The 19,410-nt window shown below is 54.4% G+C and overlaps 1 protein-coding gene across 2 annotated transcripts in view; it reads right to left on the bottom strand.

The window, feature by feature from the left end:
- The window catches only part of PPL (periplakin), a 46,271-nt gene that overhangs the window by 6,891 nt on the left and 19,970 nt on the right, over nt 1-19,410 (bottom strand). For both annotated transcript variants that reach the window (XM_045460835.1, XM_045460834.1), the window contains exons 2-17: nt 17,843-17,942; nt 11,897-12,051; nt 11,044-11,164; nt 10,376-10,501; nt 10,243-10,281; nt 8,719-8,880; nt 8,505-8,612; nt 6,654-6,749; nt 5,134-5,256; nt 4,887-5,033; nt 4,194-4,345; nt 3,185-3,282; nt 2,835-2,992; nt 1,969-2,147; nt 1,747-1,885; nt 744-937 (exon numbers count right to left, since the gene is read on the bottom strand). In XM_045460835.1, coding sequence (XP_045316791.1) covers nt 744-937; nt 1,747-1,885; nt 1,969-2,147; nt 2,835-2,992; nt 3,185-3,282; nt 4,194-4,345; nt 4,887-5,033; nt 5,134-5,256; nt 6,654-6,749; nt 8,505-8,612; nt 8,719-8,880; nt 10,243-10,281; nt 10,376-10,501; nt 11,044-11,164; nt 11,897-12,051; nt 17,843-17,942 — 2,097 coding nt within the window. The remainder of the gene's footprint in view (nt 1-743; nt 938-1,746; nt 1,886-1,968; nt 2,148-2,834; nt 2,993-3,184; nt 3,283-4,193; nt 4,346-4,886; nt 5,034-5,133; nt 5,257-6,653; nt 6,750-8,504; nt 8,613-8,718; nt 8,881-10,242; nt 10,282-10,375; nt 10,502-11,043; nt 11,165-11,896; nt 12,052-17,842; nt 17,943-19,410) is intronic.

Raw genomic sequence — 19,410 nt, 5'->3', positions numbered from 1 at the left:
AGAGAACAGCAACAGAGAGCAGTGAATTGATAGACCTCAGAAGAATCAGGAAGGAAAAAGAGGATGTATATACAAATAGAACAAGGAAAGGTACAACATCAGGAATGGGGGCGGGGGACATCCCCTCAAGTCCTGTGAACAGTGAAAATCAGAATATTAAGGACAATTTTATGCCACTAAATTCAACTACGTGATGAGATGGACAAGTTCCTCGAAAGACACAAGCTACTGGACCTGCCTCCCGGGGCAGATGGCCCAGAAAAGTCCAATACCAATTAAAGAGGCTGAATTTGTAGTTAAAATGCGACACACAAAAGCCGCTTGCAGGCCTGCATGGCTGCTCCCCTGGTGAACTGTACCCAGCACCGAAGGAAGGGGGAGCGGGATCTGTTCTATAGGAGCTCTTCCGGAAGACACAAGAGGAGGTCACACTTAGGGACTCCTGAGACCAACAGGACGTAGGACAGGAACAAGCAAGATGCGGTGTATGTGCTGTGTTGTCACTGATGTCACGGCCCCCACCCCCCGCCCGCCAGCTCCTCAAGAACATTTCTGGAAGTGTACACAAAATGGTAGTCACGCCTGCCTTGGGGTCGGGGCTGGTCGTTGTCATCACCTTGAGGTTTTTACTGTGCAGATGGATTGCTTTTTCCAAAATGAGAAAATCTAGAAAGCAAACCACTTGCGGCAGCCTCCCAGCAGACGAGCTAAGCAGAGGCTGCCGCCCGGCCACGGCTGCTCACCTGAGCTCCACCTGCTGGCGGAGGTTGTCGGAGCGCTGGGCCAGCCTGTGCGCCTCGGCCTCCTGGCGCTCCAGGTCCGGGCAGTGCTCCTGGAAGCGGCTGGCCAGGGAGCTGGAGCAGCGCTTGGCTGCCTGCAGGTTCTGCTCCACGTCACCGAGCAGGGACTCCTGGGCCTGCAGCGCAGAGGCCAGGGCCTGTTGGGGCGGAGAGGCAGAAGGTGGGCGCTGCGGTCAGAGCCCCAGGGTGGGGGTCAGGGCAGCACCACCCAAGCTGCCTGAGGCCTCTGGCTTTGGGGGTGGGAAGCCTGGGTGGGGGGTGGGGAGGAGAAGGACGGGGGTTTTGCCTCTGTGTTTCTCATTAAATGTGGTGGTCATCTCTGCAACGTTCTGTTCCGTCGCCGGGAGCACCAGCCGGAAAAACTAACGTGTAAAAACCCTGCAGGAAGCAGCATGTGCCCAGGACGAGAGTGGCCAGCTGCTTTCCAGCTTTAAGGCCCGGGCAGAGGCTTTCGGTCGGAGCCAGTTTCCTTGGCTCTGAGGTGAGAACCTCAGCACAGAGCGAGGATTCTGTGGACTGGTGTGTGAATAAGCAGCCTCCTAAGGGCCCGTGGACCCGTGTGCCCTCAGGAGTCAGGCGGGCAGACATGTGAAGTGGCCCCGTGGCAACTGTGCAGGTAAAGTAGACGCTGGGGGTGGGGGGAGCCACGCGCTCCCAGAGCATGCGGGCCCCACAGGCTGGATCTGCTCTCCCACAGATCCTGGAAATCTGGGCAGATTATGCAGATACTGGCACCTGATTTCCACAAGCCACGCAGGTCCCAGGAGTAGCTGGGATTTATGCCACAGCTCTCCAGCCGCAACTTCTGACTTGGCACACCGCAGCCTTTCAAAACCTGGGGACTCACTGCCCTGAGACTCGGGGCCTCCGTCCCCATCTGTTCAGAGCTGGCAGGCGGGGGGCACCTGGGGAGAAAGGCTCCCGAGGCCCCGGTCCCCAGACTCACCACCAGCTCCTGCCTCTTGCTGTCTAGGGCCCGGCCTCCCTCGGGCACCGTGTCGTCCTGGGTCAACCGGGTCTCATACTCGGCCAGCGCCTCCCAGCCCTGCCGCAGGCTCATCTCCAGGCGGTTGGCCACGTCCACCCTGACGACACGGGTCAGGAGTGAGGGGTGCCCATCTGGCTCCACGGTCCCACCCGGCCTGCCCGCCACCCGCCCACCACACACTTCTCCTGGGCCAAGTCCAGCAGCTGCACCAGGCGCTCGTATTTGCGGTTGGTGTCGTCCACCCGGGTCCTCAGCAGAGGTACGCTTCCGCTGCCCGGGAGGGCCTGCATGAAGTCCTGGCACTCAGCCGTGCTGCGTGCCTTCTCGGGCTCGATCCGCAGCAGCTCGTTGGTGATGTTCTGTGGGGACCAGAGCCCCTGGAGTTGGCCACGGCCCAGCAGCCCCCTTCCCTCCAGGGGCCTTGTGGGACAAAGGAAGCAGCTGAGGAAGCCTGAGCCCTCCCTGGGGAGCCAGCCCGTAATGAGCACCCCGGGGAATTGTGACGCAGGGTGTGTGACAACAGACCTCCTGTTCCGTGCACATCACGGGGATGATTTCATCCATCTTTGGGGGCGACCCCATGAGGTGGGGTGCTTTTTCTCTCCCCATTCACAGGTGACCCTATGACCGCTTAGGAAGGGTTGCGGCATGACGTGGCCATGCCCCTACCCCGTGCCCGTCGTCCTCTGGCCTTGACTGTCTGAGGAAACTGAGGCCTGGGCTTGAATAGCAGGTCTGCGGTCAAGCAACCAGCACGCGGCTCTGGAACTCCGAAGCGGCGTGTGGCCCCATGCGGCTGGGGCCGGTCACTAGTGTCATCAACACTGCCACAAGCCCACGAGCGGCAAGCTGTGTGGGGGCAGCGTGAACCTCGCCTGCCCTTTCTCCTGGGGCTGTGTCTGGGGCACCAAGGGCTCTGGCACCTCCTCGGTCATCAGCCTAGCACAGCTCCCTTCACCGCCATCACTCAGGACTTCTGGTGACGTGGCAGGTGGTCCCCATCGAGCACCAAGGCCCCCGTGGGGATGAGACCAGTCTGGCAGTACCTTCAGGTCCTTGGCCCGTTCAGCGCTGTCCTGCACAGCCCGGCCCTGCTCCAGGGGCGGCCGGAGGATCCCCGTGATAGCCTTCTCCTGCCGGTCCAGATCTCTGGCCACCTTGTCCAAGCCAGCCAACAGATGCCGCCCCTGCTGGTCGGAGGCATCTGCCGCAAGGAAATCGCAGTCAGGTGGCAGCGGGGGGCTGGGGGGAGCAAGGCGCAGTGACAGGGCCTAGGAGACCAAGCGGGGCCTTCTGGGGCTGCCCCAGCCTCCCTCACCCCTGCCTTGCCTGTCCCCTGCCCTTCCAACCGCAGCACAGACCACCCAGAGCCTGGGACAGTGGCCCCGGCACCCACCTCCAGGGCTCTCTGCCTTCAGCACCTCATGCCGCTGCTGGAGTGCGTTCCTGCTCCTGGCCGCCTTCTGCCGCACGCTCCGGTACTGGCTGCCCAAGCTGTGGGTGCAAACATGGGCTGGGGGCCTGGGGCAGCCCACTGCCCCCTGTGCTTACAGACCCGGGACTCCAGGTTGTGGCTGGGTGTGGCCCAGAGAAGTCACAAGGCTCGTGGAAGTGGTTTGAAAAGTTAAAACCCGGCAGACATGGAAAATTTGCTATAATGCGGCTCTTTGCTTCTGGAGGCCTGGCATCGTGACCCAGCCTCTTTTCTTTTCTTCATACCAGGTTTTACTACCTAAAGTCATCATTTGTTCTTTGTCTTCCCCACCAAGACATTACTCCTGAGGTAGCAGTACACAGTAGGTGCTCAGTAAATACGTGCCGAATGGATAGATGAAGGCATTCCTGAATCACTCATTTAACAAAGGGTTCTTGGGTCATACTTTGTATGCACCAAGTACTGAACGAGGCCCTAGAGACAGTTAAGTCCCCAGGAACCCCTCCCCACATGAGACTGACACACAGGGTGATGATAAGGGGCAGAATGTGCAGTGGGAGAAGGTGCTGGACCCAAGAGTTGGCAACGCTTTTCCTGGAGCCAGGGTGGAGGGGAGTAAGCTCTTCACAGAAGAGGTAACCAAGGAGCTGTCTTAATTCAAGAGGCCTGAGCCAACCAGACCTCGAGCAGGTGTCTGGGCAGAGGGAACAGCATATGCAAAGGCCCAGAGGCACCTGCAGAGAAACTGCTCGCTGGCTATGCCGCCTACAGCCTGACGTCAGTTCACATGTGGCAGGTCAGCCTGGCCAAAAGGGTCTGCTCCTGTCCCACTTGAGCCCCCAAGGGGGTGCAGGTGGGGGGGTGGTAGTTGCCTCCTGAGGCTGAGTCAGGATGCCAGGGCTGTGAACGGGGCCTGAGGGGCCCAGAGGGTGGGGCCAGTCCACACTGGTTCCCCGCTTGGCCTTGTTACCTCTCGGCCAGAGCCAGGGCCTCGGGGTCAGTCGGGGGGATCACGAAGCAGACGGCGGGGGCGGTCAGCTTGTTGCCTGTGCTGTCCGTGAGGTCCCAGTTCTCCCCGTTGTTGCTCTGCAGGGTGTAGCTGTAGCCCCGTGAGATGAGGCCCTGGCAGGGGCAGGCCAGTCAGAAGGCATGGAGAGACCTGCCCTGGCCAGTGACCAGGGGCCCAGTTGCCATCTTGCCCCACCGCCCGGGTCTTAGCCCATCTCTGTGGCCCTCCCCAAGACATTTCAGCATAGAGACTAGGGAGGGTGCAGCTGCACGGGGATGTGTTAAATTTGCTGTCTCAACATCTGCCTGGGTTTCCCTTTGGGGAACCCCCCTTCCCACAGTCCCCGACTACTCAGGCTGGACATGTGGCTCAGGCCTGGCCAATGAGAGAATGGCACCTGCCAGCCACAGTGACTGGTTTAGGCAGGACGCAGGACTTAAAGCTGGTAGAACAGAGGAGCAGGGCAACTGGTGGGGTTCTGCGGGGGACTGGTAGAGTGACCCCAACCACAGAGATGGACACAGGTTCCTAGAAAACACTGGTGTGAGGCCCTGAATCCAGCCTTACAACTCCTAAGACCTTTCAGTGACACGAAAGGGGCAGCTCTGGGCCCAGCCCGCCCAGGGCTCCAGGGGCACCTGTGCAGCAGCTCACCTGGTCGCCCTCAAAGTCACAGAGGGCCTCCACGGGGATGGGCTTGAGTGGCGTCTCCCGGCGGTACTTGAGCGGCACCACCTGCTGCCCTCGCTTCTGCAGGCCCCGCACCACATGCTCGTACTTGTCCAGAGCCTTCTCCTGGTCCTGAATGCAGCAGGGGGAGGGCCGGGGTGAGACACCACCTTCCCCAGGCCAGACATGCAGGGAGGGGCGTGGGGAGGCCCTCGCCGGGCCCGTCACTCACATCCAGCTCCCGCAGCAGCAGCTCAATCTGGTACTGGTCCTTGAAGTCGGGGCTGTATTTCTGGTTCAGGTCTGAGTCCACCTTGCACAGCAGCTCCTGAGCGGCCTTCACATCCCTGTGGAACTAGGGGACACCAGATGGCCCTCTTACGGACACAATCCGGCTATGGCTGCAAGCTCGCGCCCAGGCAGGGCCGTCCCTGCCCCACTCTCCACAGCTCAGAGACCCCCCTCCCCCAGTCGGCTTCCGGGTGGCCTCTTGGACCAGGGCCCCTCCCACCAACCCCCATGAGGCCACCTCCAGGACGTACTAAGTTTTCATATATACTTACCGTTAAGCTTTCGGTTCTTTTCTGTTCCATTCCTCTCTTTGGGCTAGGGACACCCTGACTTAAATGCTACACTTTTTAAAGTCCTGATACACAGAAGACAAGCCTTGCCACTTTGCTCTAGATATTTCCCCTGTCCATTTTCCAGTCCATCCGCTCTGAAACCACTCCTGGTCAGCTGTCCCCTGGGATGTGACCACAAACAGGACTTAGGGATCCCTGTGAAGCTCACAGCCCAGTGGGGGTCTAGACACTGAACCAGGAGTTACAGGAATGCCACCTGAGTTCCAGAGTCCCCAGTCCTCAGAATCAGGTGACCAGCTCTTGTTAAAAATACACATTCCTAGGACACCTGGGTGGCTCAGTTGGTTAGGAGACCGACTTCAGCTCAGGTCATGATCTCACAGTTTGAGTTCGAGCCCCGCGTCAGGCTCTGTGCTGACAGCTTGGAGCCTGGAGCCTGCTTTGGATTCTGTGTCTCCCCCTGTCTCTACCCCTCCCCTGCTCATGCTCTGTGTCTGTCTCTCAATAATAAAAAAATGTTATAAAAAAAACCCACATTCCTATGGAAATCAGTATCCACCAACGAGGAATGGGGCAAACACAGTGTGGTCTGCCTATACAATGGAATACAATTGAGCCATAAAAGGGAATGAAGTTGTGATTCATGCCATGACATCGATGACCCTCGAAAACATGAGGTTCAAGCGAAAGAAGCCAAAGACACCAAAGTCCACATAACATGTGAGTCTAGTTTCACAAAATGTAGACTAGGAAAATTCAGAGAGAGAGCAAGGGGGCTGGAGGAGGGAGAACGGAGGGGTTGTTTCATGGGTGCAGACTTCTTGTCTGGGGGTTCTGGAAACCTTTCCAAGGTGAAGGCTGCACAACACTCTGAATGTTAAGCCACTGGACGGTGTGCTTAAAAGCGGCTAAGATGGCAAATTTCACATTATATATATTTCATCAAAATGAAAACCCCACACTCATTCCTGGGCTGGTCAATCAGATTCTCCAGCCCTGTCCTCCAGGGAAGACAGACCAGGGCCCAGCGAGCTCGGGGGCACACCCACGTATGCCATCAAAAGCAGGGGCACTGGGAGGCTCCCGGAGGAATCAGAGCTGAGGCCACGAGTAAGCCAGGTAGGCACTGAGTGCTCCCAGCAATGGTGCTTCAGGGCTGGCGGGGTACCTGGTGGTAGTCTTCCATGTATTTCAGGTGACTCTCCTCACAGATGAGCAGGTTCAGGTACTCCTTCCAATCTGCGTGCACAGCCTCCATGTGCGCCTGCCAAGACAAGGCGGGGGGGGGGGGGGGGCAGGTCACTGCTTGGCAGGGTTCTGGACCAGAGAAGGGTGGGGAAGGGGGCATCTCCCTGGATGTGGCTCCCACAGAGGCACCCAGCTTCTTCTTGGGCATGGGAGGAGAGGGGACATGGTGAGGAACCAAGCAGGGTTGCCGTGTTCGGGTACTTGGGCTGTGCACTGCACAAGGAATAAGTAGGGCCTGCATCTTCCCAAAGTGGTGCTCTTAAAAATTCTCACAAAGTAGGGGCGCCTGGGTGGCGCAGTCGGTTAAGCGTCCGACTTCAGCCAGGTCACGATCTCGCGGTCCGTGAGTTCGAGCCCCGCGTCGGGCTCTGGGCTGATGGCTCAGAGCCTGGAGCCTGTTTCCGATTCTGTGTCTCCCTCTCTCTCTGCCCCTCCCCCGTTCATGCTCTGTCTCTCTCTGTCCCAAAAATAAATAAACGTTGAAAAAAAAAAATAAAAAAAAAAAATTCTCACAAAGGCACTGTAGAAAATTGAATGGTGTCCCTCCCCTCCCCAAATTCATGTCCACCCAGAACTCAGAATGTGACTTTATTTGGAAATAGAGTCTTTGCAGGTGTAACTGATGAAGGATCTCAAGATGAAATCGTCCTACATTTAGGGTGGGCCCCAAGTTCAATGACTGGTGTCCTTATAAGAAAAGGAGATGAAGGGCTCCTGAGTGGCTCAGCAGTTAAGTGTCCAACCTCGCCTGAGGTCATGATATCACGGTTTCTGTGCTGTTGGCTCGGAACCTGGAGCCTGCTTCAGATACTGTTGTCTCCCTCTCTCTCTGCCCCTTCCCCACTTATGTTCTGTCTGTTTCTCTCTCTCTCAAAAATAAACATAAAAATTTTTTTTTTTTTTTAAAAGGAAAGGAAAGGAGATGAGGGGAGCCTGGATGGCTCCGTGGGTTAAGCATCTGACGTCAGCTCTGGTCACGATCTCGTGGTCCGTGAGTTCAAGCCCTGCGTGGGGCTCTGTGTTGACAGCTCAGAGCCTGGAACCTGCTTTGATTTGTGTCCCATTCTTTCTGTCCCTCCCCCACTTAGACTCTGTCTCTCAAAAATGAATAAATGTTCAAAAAATATTAAAAAAAAAAAAAAGAAAGAAAAGGATAGACAGACACACAAGGGAAACAGTTATGTGACAACAGAAGCAGAGATATGAGTGAAACAGCCCCAGGCCAAGGAACCCCAAGGACTTCCAGCAAGCACTGGAAGCAAGGAGAGATACAAGAGGAGTCTGTCCTTGAGCTTCCAGAAGGGACAAGCTGCTTGCCAACACCTTGACTTCAAACTTCTGGCCTTCAGACTGTGAGACCATAGGTTTCTGTTGTCTATTCTTTTTAAAGTTTTTTTTTTTTTTTTTTTTCCCCAGTAATCTGTACACCCAAGGTCGGGCTTGAACTCATAACCCTGAGATCAAGCGTTGCACGCTCTTCTGACTGAGCCAGCCGGGAGCCCCAGTTTCTGTCATTTAAAGCCACCCAGTTTGTGGTGATTTGTTAGGGCAGCCCCAGGAAGCTAGTACAAGGCACACTGCATGGGCTTGAGAAGTCCAGAGGCCAAGGGCAGGACGTGGCAAAGGGGAAGACAAATGAGACCAAACATGGTCAGACCGAGCAAGTAAAGACAGCACGACAGAGCAACAGAGACACAGGATTCAGGACCCTCATCTTGGGGACTGCCTGAGGTCACCCTGGAGGAAGCACCCCTTCCCAGGGCACACGCACCTCAATGGAGTTCCTCCCAGGGTGCTCGGCGGCCAGCAGCTGGTCCCCCTCGCTGTGCAGCTTGTTAATTCTCTCCTCTTTGGCCTCCAGGTTGCGGTTGATGAAATTCTGCATGGGGGGCGGTGGGGGGGGGGGGGTCAGCACTCAGGGCCCAGCCGGCAGCCCTGCGCCCCCTCCCAGCCCCTTCCCGGATGCCCCAGGCCGCTGGGCCCACCTCATACTGGCGCCTGCGGCTGGGGTAGTCGAGGTTGCGGTCACTCCAGTCATACTGCATGCGGCCCTTGGCCTGCTGGTCCAGCCAGTACAGCTCGTTGGTGCAGCGCTGCATGTAGTCTCGCAGCGTGCTCAGGTGCTGCTGCCGTGCCTGCGATGCCGCCTGCGGCAGAGGGTGGGGGACAAGGACGGGGCTGAGCCTCCCTCTGCACCTCCCCCAGGACCCAGCTCTGGCCTGCGAGCAGACAAGCCTGCCTCCACGCTTCCTAGCTGGACCCCCTCGGACCGGTGCTCAAACAGTTGGTGCTCAATAAATGTGAGCATTAGCAGCTTCCACTTTTGTCTTTGTCACGATCCCCGTACAGAAGGCTGGGAGGACAGTAGCAAACTGCCACCACTTTCCACGTGAGAAGGGGTGGGTGTGGGGCCAGGAGGAGAGGGAGGGGGGAGGGATGTTTGCTCAGCAAACAGGGACAGTAGCTAACATGCCCATGGGGCCTGCCCTGTGGCATGACTGTGGTATGACTGTGGTAGGGCCTTCTCCCCAGCTGAGGCCATCCTAGGAGACAAGGGCTCGAAGGAACTCCGTTTTTGTACACGTGAGGAAACTGAGGCTCCAAGAGGCTAAGTAGCTCTCTCCAAGTGTCCCCACCAACACGGGATGGAAGCGTCTGCCCCAGAGCCCCGGCATCCTCACATCTGAGGTGTCTGAACCCTTGCAGCAAGGAAAGATTTATGCATAACTTGTGCAGTTTTATTTCAATTTTTTTAATGGTTTTTTTTTTGTTTTTTGTTTTTTGTTTTTTGAGAGAGAGAGAATGGACACGAGCAGGGGAGGGGCAGAGAGAGGGAGACAAAAGATCCAAAGTAGGCTCCACGCTGATGGCAGAGCCCGATGTGGGGCTATAACTCACAAACTTCAAGATCATGACCTGGACTGAAGTCAGACACTTAACCGACTGAACCACCCAGGTGCCCTAACTTGTGCGGTTTTAAAAAGAACACATTCTTGGGGAGCCTGGGTGGATCAGTCGGTTGAATGTCTGACTCTTGATTTCAGCTCAGGTCATGATCCCACAGTTCGGGTTCGAGACCCGCATCAGGCTCTGTGCTAACAGTGCAGAGGCTGCTTGGGATTCTCTCTCCTCTCTCTGCCCCTCTCCTGCTTGCTCACATGCATGCTCGCCCTCTCTCAAAATAAACATTAAAAAATAAAAAGCACATTCCTTAAGGATTTTGAAGAGGGAAACAGAAAACTTTTTCTCAAGCACATGGCATCATACATGGTGTTAATAAAGAAATAAAGCCGCAGATTGTAGGACGGGCCATATCCGTGGGCTCCATCAGGGTTTTCCGTGAGCACAGAGCAAGGTGGGATGCTTCTCAGGTAGGGACTCAGGGTACCACCTCCTTCCCACTTCCCCCTCTTGTTCTGTTTGAAACGTTTACTGCCCACGCCTCCTGTGTCCACAGCCCTGACTGCCCAGCCCTCCTCCCTCCCCATTCCCTGGGGGGCCTCGCTCACCAGCAGTTTCTGGTACTTGGCCTGGAGGTCGCTGTTCTCCTGCGGACAGAGTCGAGGGAATGGGTTGAGGTGGGGGCTGCAGGCGTGAGACCCTCCCTCCCTGGGTCCAGGCCCGCTCCACCACTGTGCACACCTTGCCCCCGTCCTTGGCCAGGTGGGGCCCGATGGCCTTGACCTCGTTGTGGAAGATATTGTGGTGCTCCACCTGGTGATCAACCAGCGGCAGGTCTGTCCCAAAGTTCTGGCTGCTCAGTTTGTCCTGGGAGGGTGGAGAGGACCGGCAGAGGGTGGGCGAGGGCCGGGGGACTCACAGCCCCCCTCCGCCCCCAAGAACCAAGGAGGGAGCCAAGGGTCCCTGGGAGAGATGCAGGGAGACACTGTCCCCTTTACCACAGTGTCCTCTCACTGAATCTCACTGTCACCTCCGAGGCCCACACGGTTGTTTCCATTGCACACGTGGGGAAACAGAGGCCTGGCCCAGGTCAGGCCACTGAGAGAAGACCACTGGCTCCAGCAGCCACGCTTCTCCGTGGCGGAGGGCATAGGAAGGACAGCAGCCGGCCGCTCCTCCTAGCCAGCCAGGACCCCAACGACCAGAGCTGGAGAACGATTGCAGGACGGTCCCCATCTCCACCACTTCTGCTGGGTGACCCTGGGCGAGACGCTACACCTCTCTGAGCCTTGCCCTTTTCCCCGATACAGACGTCGGGAAACATCAGGAACACCACCCTCAGAGGCAGGACCGTGGTACCCGTTACATGGCGGGGTCCACCCCGCACACAGCTGAAGCCTGGGCCGTACCAGCTTTTCATCCACCAGTGCTGCCCAGTTGACCTGGGGGTCTACCTCCTTCACCACCAGGTTGTATATCTGCTTGTGTTTCCCGCGGAGGTTGGTCACACGCTCCTTCAGCTGACGGATGCTGAGTGGGGAGAATGGCCACGCTCGTCAGCGGGGCCGGTTGGCAGGCCCTCCGCCCACGTCCCTTCCCCCAGCAGGGGCCTCATACCTCAGACCCCGGCCTGGGGCTTTCTGCTTAGTGGCCTGGAAGCACAGGATGACCCGGCAGCCTTGGGTTCCAGTCACTAATACCCTCCCTCATCCTTCCTTCCCCTATCAGCGTTTCCCCAGGGCCTACAGTGTGCCCAGAACCATAGAAGGTTCTGGAAGAAATGATCAGGTTCACTGCTCTCTGGAACCCTCCAGCGAGCAGGAACCACAGGGGTGGTGTGGACCGTGACAGGAACAGCACAGGGGGTCGTGGGGGCATCAAGAGACCCTTGCCCCTGCCAGGGTGGGGAGTGCAGAACAAGGTGGGAGGCACCGTGGGTGCCGACCTATCCACATCTGAGCTGAGGGGAGAGCCATGAGCACGGGAAGCTGGCTGGGGCGTCAGGCAGTGTGACAGAGTGCTCAAGAGCGTGGAGGTTAGACAGCATGGTGGTCAGGGAGCTGTGGTCACACTATGACCAGAACAGCCTGGGCCTCAGTTTCCCTGGCTACAAAATGGGTTGTCATGAGGATAACACGAAGTGTTTGGCATGTGCGTGGCACCCACTCAGCCCTCAGGAAACCCTGACTTGGGCTCTGGGATGCTGAGCAAGCCTGCAGTCCTCCTGCCCAGTGTCAGGAACGCAAAGCGGAGGGGACCTACTCTTCAGCAATCATGTCTCCTTGGGGATGCTTCATGTGCTTGGCGATGGCCGCATCCGCCTCCAGCACGTACAGTAGCTTCTCGGAATCCGACACCTTCTGCAGGGTCGTGTCCCGGTGCTCAGGCTGTCTGCCCTCCTGCAGCCGGGCCAGGTCCTGTGACAGTCAAGACAGAGAGGCAGACAGCAGATGGGGATTCAGTGGGGGTGGTGGGGGTGGGAGGATAAGGAGGGGAGAGCCAGCACGGGGCCCCCTGGCCCTGCCTCGCCTCTCCTCTGCCTCTCAACAAACAGCCCAAGTGCCCACTTTTGGGGGCTCTGAGACATAGCTGCGAATGAAGAGGCACAGCCTTGCTCAGCCCCGTCAGGGAGACCACCAGGTAAACAGATAAACCTCACAAAGGTGACTACAAGTTCGAACATGTCAGTGTTTCCCAAGGAAACACACCAGAGGTTGAATAGCGGGGACCTGCTTTTATTTGTTTTTTAGTTTTATTTTTGCGAGACAGAGAAAGAGACCACACATGTGCACACGGGGGAAGGGCAGAGCAATCTACATTCAGCTCAGAGCCCCATGTGGGGCTCCATCTCATGACCGTGAGATCAAGACCTGAGCTGAAATCAAGAATCAGAAACAACTGACTGAGCCACCAGGTGCCCTGGGGACCTACTTTAAGATCCAATGGTCAGTGAGCCTCCTGGGAGGTTAGGACACCAGCTAAGAACTAAGGATCAAAGAAAAGAGTGTTCTAGGCAGAGGGAACAGCCTGTGCAAAGGCCCTGAGGCAGGAAAGGGCAAGCATGTGGCTGGAAGGCAGGCCGGAGGAGGAAGTGGGAAGGGTGCCAAGCAAAAAGGCCACTCTGTATCCTTAAAGGCAAAGCCTTAGGGCTCTACAGGGTAGGAGCGGAGCCTAAGAGGGCAGTGGAGTCAGGAGTTGTGACAGGGCCAGGTGGGAGCTGAGGGTGGCTGATGCTGGGGTGGCATCTGCAGAAATGGTGAGAGTAAACAAAGGGTGGATATTTGGAAGGTACAATCAGTGTCGCTGATGAGCCCAGGGTCTCTGCTTGTTTAGGGAAGAATAACGATCTGGCAGTCAGGACAGCAGGTGTCTAAACGTAGCCTATGAATTCACTTAGTCAACATTCCTGAAGCCCAGCCACATGCTGTGTGGGGCTCCAGGACCCCAGGCCATCAGGGAACGCCTGCGCTGAAGACAGACCGGAAGTAACACGGGGGGGGGGGGGGGGGCCCAGAGGAGCCAGTGCCCTCCCCAGCTGGGCCTCAGGGCCCCCGTTGCTGCCACGGGGATAAGGAAGAGGCGTCCAAGTGAACTGAGGAATTTCTCAGCTCTAAAAAGATGGATCCACCGACAGGCTCTGTCAGGGATGAGCCTTGGGGACTGCAAAGCAAGAGAAGCCAAAGGCCACATGGTGTGGGGCTGTGCTTTTGTGAACTGTCCTGGATCGGCTAATCCATAGAGACAGAGAGTAGATGAGCGGTTGCCAGCAGCTCAGGTGGAAACAGGAACTAACAGTAAATGAGCACAAGGGATCTTATTCGGGGGTGAAAATGTTCTAAAACCCATTTATGGAAATGGCCGCACCACTCAGTGAAGTTACTAAAAATCGCTGCATCGTAAACCTGGAACGGGAGCATTTTGACATGTAAACTCCGCCTCAGATCAGCCTGTTACAGAAGCAAAAGTGAGTGGAGGTGATGTGGTGCCTGGTCCAGAGGGCCCTCGGAGGAAGGAAGAAAAGGTGTTCAGCCCATGTGTCCCCGCCCAACTCCAGGAAGACTGAGGGGCGAGTGGGGCCAGGGGCCCGGAGGTGCTTGAGTCTGGCCAGTTAAAAAAAAAAAAAAAAAAAAAATACAACAAAACATCACGGTTCTTGGCTTGGATGGAATTTTATCCACTCTATCATTTGCAGCAGACCTGCAGCTCTCCTGGGCACTTACAGTGTCAAAGATTAATTTTGCAAAAGGGGGAAGTAAATTAATCATTACCTCATTCATGCAAGTGCTGTGTGGGAATGCAGGCCTGCTTGAAACATGGCAGCTGGGATGAGAAAGAGAACATCTAGCTGAGAGATGCCATGTAGGAGTTCAAGAGTTCACAGTCGGGCAAAACAGATCGATGGTGATAGAGGTCAGCCTGGTGGTTACCTCTGGGGGATGTGGCTTGGGAAGGTCACAAGCCAGCTCTCCGGGACATGTTCTCTATCTTCACCTGAGCAGTAGTCACACGGTTACTTTCTATATACCTTACAGAATGTACAGCTCAAGTAAAATGTTTTTACCAGTAAAAACAAATTATACGGACTGATGTATCTAATAAATTACACAGGGCGCCTGGATGTCTCAGTCGGTTAAGCATCTAACTCTTGATTCGGCTCAGGTCATGATCTCACTGTTCCTGAGTTCAAGCCCCATGTTGGGCTCTGTGCTGACAAGTGCAGAGCCTGCTTGAGATTCTGTCTGTCTCTCCCTCTCTGCTGCTCCCTCTCCCCTCCCCTGCTCATGCTCTCTGTCGAAAATAAATAAATGTTGGGGCGCCTGGGTGGCGCAGTCGGTTAAGCGTCCGACTTCAGCCAGGTCACGATCTCGCGGTCCGGGAGTTCGAGCCCCGCGTCGGGCTCTGGGCTGATGGCTCAGAGCCTGGAGCCTGTTTCCGATTCTGTGTCTCCCTCTCTCTCTGCCCCTCCCCTGTTCATGCTCTGTCTCTCTCTGTCCCAAAAATAAATAAACGTTGAAAAAAAAAAATTAAAAAAAAAAAAAGAAAATAAATGTTAAAAAAAATTTTTTTTATTAAAAAAAATTATACACGTGCTGATGGTCAGATGATTGATAAAGCAAATCTAGCAGATGCTACTGGTGGGATCTGGGGAGGAGAGATATGGATGCTCTCTGTGAAACTCTTTCAACTTCCTCCACTTTTAAAAGTTTGGCATAAAAGGTCACATGCGGTCATGTTGTACGATTCTGTTTATATGAAATATACAGAAGTAAATCCATAGATACGGAAAGCAGATTAGGGTTTCTGGGGGCTGCAGGGAAGGGGAACAGGGAGCGACTGCCTTTGGGTATGGGATTCCCTTTGGGGGGACAGAAATGTCTTAGAAACAGACAGACGTGGTAGGGGTCCAAATACCACTGACTTATATCCTTTAAATGGTTAATTTTATGTTATGTGACTCTCACTTCAATTTAAGAAAACAGGAAAATTCAAGAGAACTTTTGGGTAATTAAACAGTGATGTTTTCTTCTGAGAAATGATAGGAAGGAAGGAAAGAAGGAAGAAAAAGATTAGTTCCTATGGTCATCAGAACACAGTTTCTTGGGGCGCCTGGGTGGCGCAGTCGGTTAAGCGTCCGACTTCAGCCAGGTCACGATCTCGCGGTCCGGGAGTTCGAGCCCCGCGTCAGGCTCTGGGCTGATGGCTCAGAGCCTGGAGCCTGTTTCCGATTCTGTGTCTCCCTCTCTCTCTGCCCCTCCCCCGTTCATGCTCTGTCTCTCTCTGTCCCAAAAATAAATAAACGTTGAAAAAAAAACTTTAAAAAAAAAAAAAAAAAAAAAAAGAACACAGTTTCTTTTATCAGCTCTGTTCATTTGAAGTTAAAAAACAGTTCAAAATTATCCCCCAAGCACATCCTTGTTACCATGAGTCATTAAGCAAATAAAATCAGAACACTAGACCCTCCTATTCACACACGCCCGCCCGCGTGCACGCATGGGAAAAGGTCAAAAGATACACCAAAATGTTAATAGCTGATCAATTCCTCTGGTGGTGGAATTATACATGATTTTAATTTGCTTTGTTATACTTGTTTGTTGGTTCTGAAATATTTGTAACAAACCCATATTCCTCTTATTAGGACAAAATTAGGACACACCCAAAAAGCTGTTTTCATTTAGGAAATAAAATAGCACGACACCATATGAAGAGAGGAGTAAAGACTCCTGGGTGGCTCATTGGTTAAGTGTCTGACTTCGGCTCAGGTCATAATCTCAGGGTCCTGAGTTCAAGTCCCATATCGGGCTCTGTGCTGACAGTGCGGAGCCTGCTTGGGATTCTCTCTCTCCCCTCTCTCCCTCTGTCCCTCCCCTGCTCTGTCAAAATAAATAGATAAGCTTAAAAAAAAAAAAAAAAGATTAAGGGGCACCTGGGTGGCTCAAACTATTAAGTGTCTGAAGAATTCTAGCTGTGGCTCCCTCTCTCTGCCCCAACCCTGCTAACGCTGTCTCTCTCTCTCTCCCTCCCTCTCTCTCTCTCTCAAAAATAAAACAAAAGGGGAAAAAAATTAAAAAAAAAAACAAACGACAGAGGAGCTGGGACAGAGCTGCGGCCTGAACAAAAAGCTAGCAGCGGGGGAGGGGAGGCACTATGGCAGGTAAAGGCAGTGGACAGGCAGGTGAGCACAGGAGAGGAGCCAGGGGAGGCCCCTGGCAGGGAGCAGAAAGCTCCACTTGCCTTTCCTGCCTTCTGTCCCCACACCTCCATCTCTCACTCCCAGCTGCACCATCCCTAGCCCACCCCGTCCCTCAGGTGTCTGGGCTGCCTGTGGATCAGCCCTTGGGTGGGTGGACACCTGCATGGTCACGGGGGGGGGGGGACAGCTCCCTCATGACCTGTCCACCTTCCATCCCCAACTCCGCTGGAACCGCCTCTTGGTCACGCTCCTGGGTAGGAATGCAGATGAAATACAGACCATCCAGTTAAGTTCAAATTTCAGATAAATGATGGATAACTTTGTATTATAAGTATATCCCATAGTGTTCTCAAAGTCAAATTTAACTGGATGTTCAGTATTTTTGTTTTCTAAATCTGGCAACCAGACCTCTGGGATGCTTCTGGGGCTAGCTCTGTCACTGACTAGTCACCCTCGCCCTCTCTGAACCTCAGTTTCTCCAGCTACAAAATGGGTATAAGCTCTACCACACTGGGCTGGTGGGGGGCTCAAAGAGAAGATGATTGGGGGCGCCTGGGTGGCTAAGTCGGCTGAGCGTCCAACTCTTGATTTCGGTTCAGTTCATGATCCCAGGGTTTTGGGGATCCAACCCCACATCGGGCTCTGTGTTGACAGCATGGAACCTGCTTGGGATTCCCTCTCTCTCCCTCTCAAAATAAATAAACTTAAAAAAGAGAGAGAGAGAGAAGATGATCATCTTGGCAGCTCACAGGTGTGGAGGCAGCTCCAATGTCCCACACAGTACAGACTCCTCAGAAGAGTATGGCTCAGAGCAGTTGTTAGCCCATGTCACAGACGAGGAAACTGAGACACAGACAGGGAACATGATTTTCCCAGCTTTCTCTCCTCTGCAAGAGGATTGCATGCAACTAAGGAGTGGCAGGTGTAGTACAAGAAGAATAAGGATATGATGATAATATTGATCCCTGAAGTACACCTGTTTAATCTCATCGAATCTTTACAGCAGCCCGGAGGTGGGGATGATCCCTCTTACCCTCTCAGAGGGAATCACATGCACAGAGAGGTAACGTGACTTGCCCAAGGTCACACAGTAAGTGGCAAAGCTGGGATCCCAAGCAGGGCCTGGCTCCTGAGACCACGATTCTCCTCCAGATAGGGTTCATAAACTGCAGGAACTTGACCCCCAGGGTGGGGGGCACTGATGTGTGCCCATTATCAACAGCAATAATGACGTTTCTCCATCTCAGCACTATTGACATTTGGGGCTTGATCACGCTGTGTGGAGGGCTGTCCTGTGCCCTGTAGGGTGTTTATCGGCATCCCTGGCCCCCACCCACTAGATGCCCAACCACCACACTCCCCCAGTTGTGACAGCTAAAAATGTCTCCAGATGTGTCCACATGTTCTCTGGGGGCGGGGGACAGAATCCACCCCACCCCCACCCCCTGGTGAGAACCACTGGATCAGCCGAGACTGGCGGCACAGGGGGACACAGGGGGGCACAGGGGGGCACTCACACTCTGCATCTTGGCCTCCGTGTCCACGATGTTCTTCTCCACCTGGTCGGCATTCTTCTGCAACTGCTCGATCAGATCGGACAGCTCCTTGTTAGAGATGCTGTGGGCACAAGACAGGAGGTGGGCCAGGGTCCCCGCCAGCCTCAGAGGGAGCCCCCCCCACCCCTGCCCTGGGGTGACATCACTAAAGCCACAGAAATGAGGCAGCATGGGGCAAGGGCTTCTATTTTTCCATGTTGGCAGAACACCCTCACTGTGTTCTTTTTTCCCCCTGTTTTTTACTGAGATAGAATTCACATACCATAAAATTCAACCTTTCAAAACCTCTAATTCAGCGGGTTTTAGCGTACTCACAAGGTTACACAGCTATCATTGCTATCTAGTTCCAGAACATTTTTGTCACCCAAAAAGAAACCCCATTAGCAGCCACTCCCCATTGTCTCTCCCCCCAGTCCCCACTACTCTACTTTCTATCCCTACAGATTTGCCTCTTCTAGACATCTCACACAAATGCGATCGTATAATGTATCTGGCTTCTTTTACTTAGCATGGTATTTCTGAGGTTCATTCAGATTATAGCACATGACATTCCTTTTTATGGCTGAATAAGGTTCCACTGCATGAATAGATCACATTTTGTTTATCTAGTCCTCAGCTGATGGACATTTGAGTTGTTTCCACCTTTTGGCCATTAGGAATCATGCTGCTGTGAATATTCGGACCCAAGTTTTCACGCAAGCTATTGAGGATTAAATATCTGGCACTTTCAATCTATGCACTTGGAATAAACTCTACGGAAACACAATGACATTACTTTCTACCTGGACACTTGGTCGCCTGCACACATCAAAGCCTAACCCTGCCCTCCCTTGCTGAAAAGCGGGCCTTGGCATGTATCATGGTCAAGTCAGAGCTGGGTTAGCACCAAACTGAGACTTGAAATCAGAAGAGTTTTCTGATTCCACGGAGCTTTCCGGGTGGGGTGTTAGAACGGGAGGGAGGTTGTGCAGGCAAAGAGCTGGGCACCTATTCGGTCCCAAAGGTTTGTGGTTATAGTTGTTAAGGAGCGTTACTGATGTGTGCGCAGCCCCGCCTCTATTGTTGTTTTCTTTCAACAAATGAAGAAACAAAAAACAGAGAGGGAATGCAACTTAGCCAATGTCACCCAGCCAGTCAGTAATGGTCAAGATTAGCACTTAATTCCCCAATCTCCATTGAAAACCCTTTTGTAATGACTCCACAGAAGAGCCCAGGCAGCCCAGAACCCAGAAGTTTCATTCCACCTGCACACATTAAGCGCCTACTGTATGCCAGGCCCAGCACTGCACACAGACAAAGCCTCACCCTCTGAGAGGTCACCCGGCTAGATGGGGAGGAAATCAGCATTTACAAAAATAGTCACAAGATTGAGATAGAGGGCTAGGGATGCTCAGAGGAGCCTCCTGGCTGGTGGGATGGGGATGGGACTGGTCACTGAAGGCTTCCTGACAGAGGTATGGGGGCTAGGTTCTGAAGAATGAGGAAGAGTTTGGGGTCTAGGCATGTCCCTCGAGGTGGGCCAGCCCAGG

Source organism: Leopardus geoffroyi, chromosome E3, assembly GCF_018350155.1.
Source record: "Leopardus geoffroyi isolate Oge1 chromosome E3, O.geoffroyi_Oge1_pat1.0, whole genome shotgun sequence".
Lineage (NCBI taxonomy): Eukaryota > Metazoa > Chordata > Mammalia > Carnivora > Felidae > Leopardus > Leopardus geoffroyi.
Note: the sequence above shows the minus strand (reverse complement) of the source record. Positions and strands in the feature narration are given on the sequence as shown.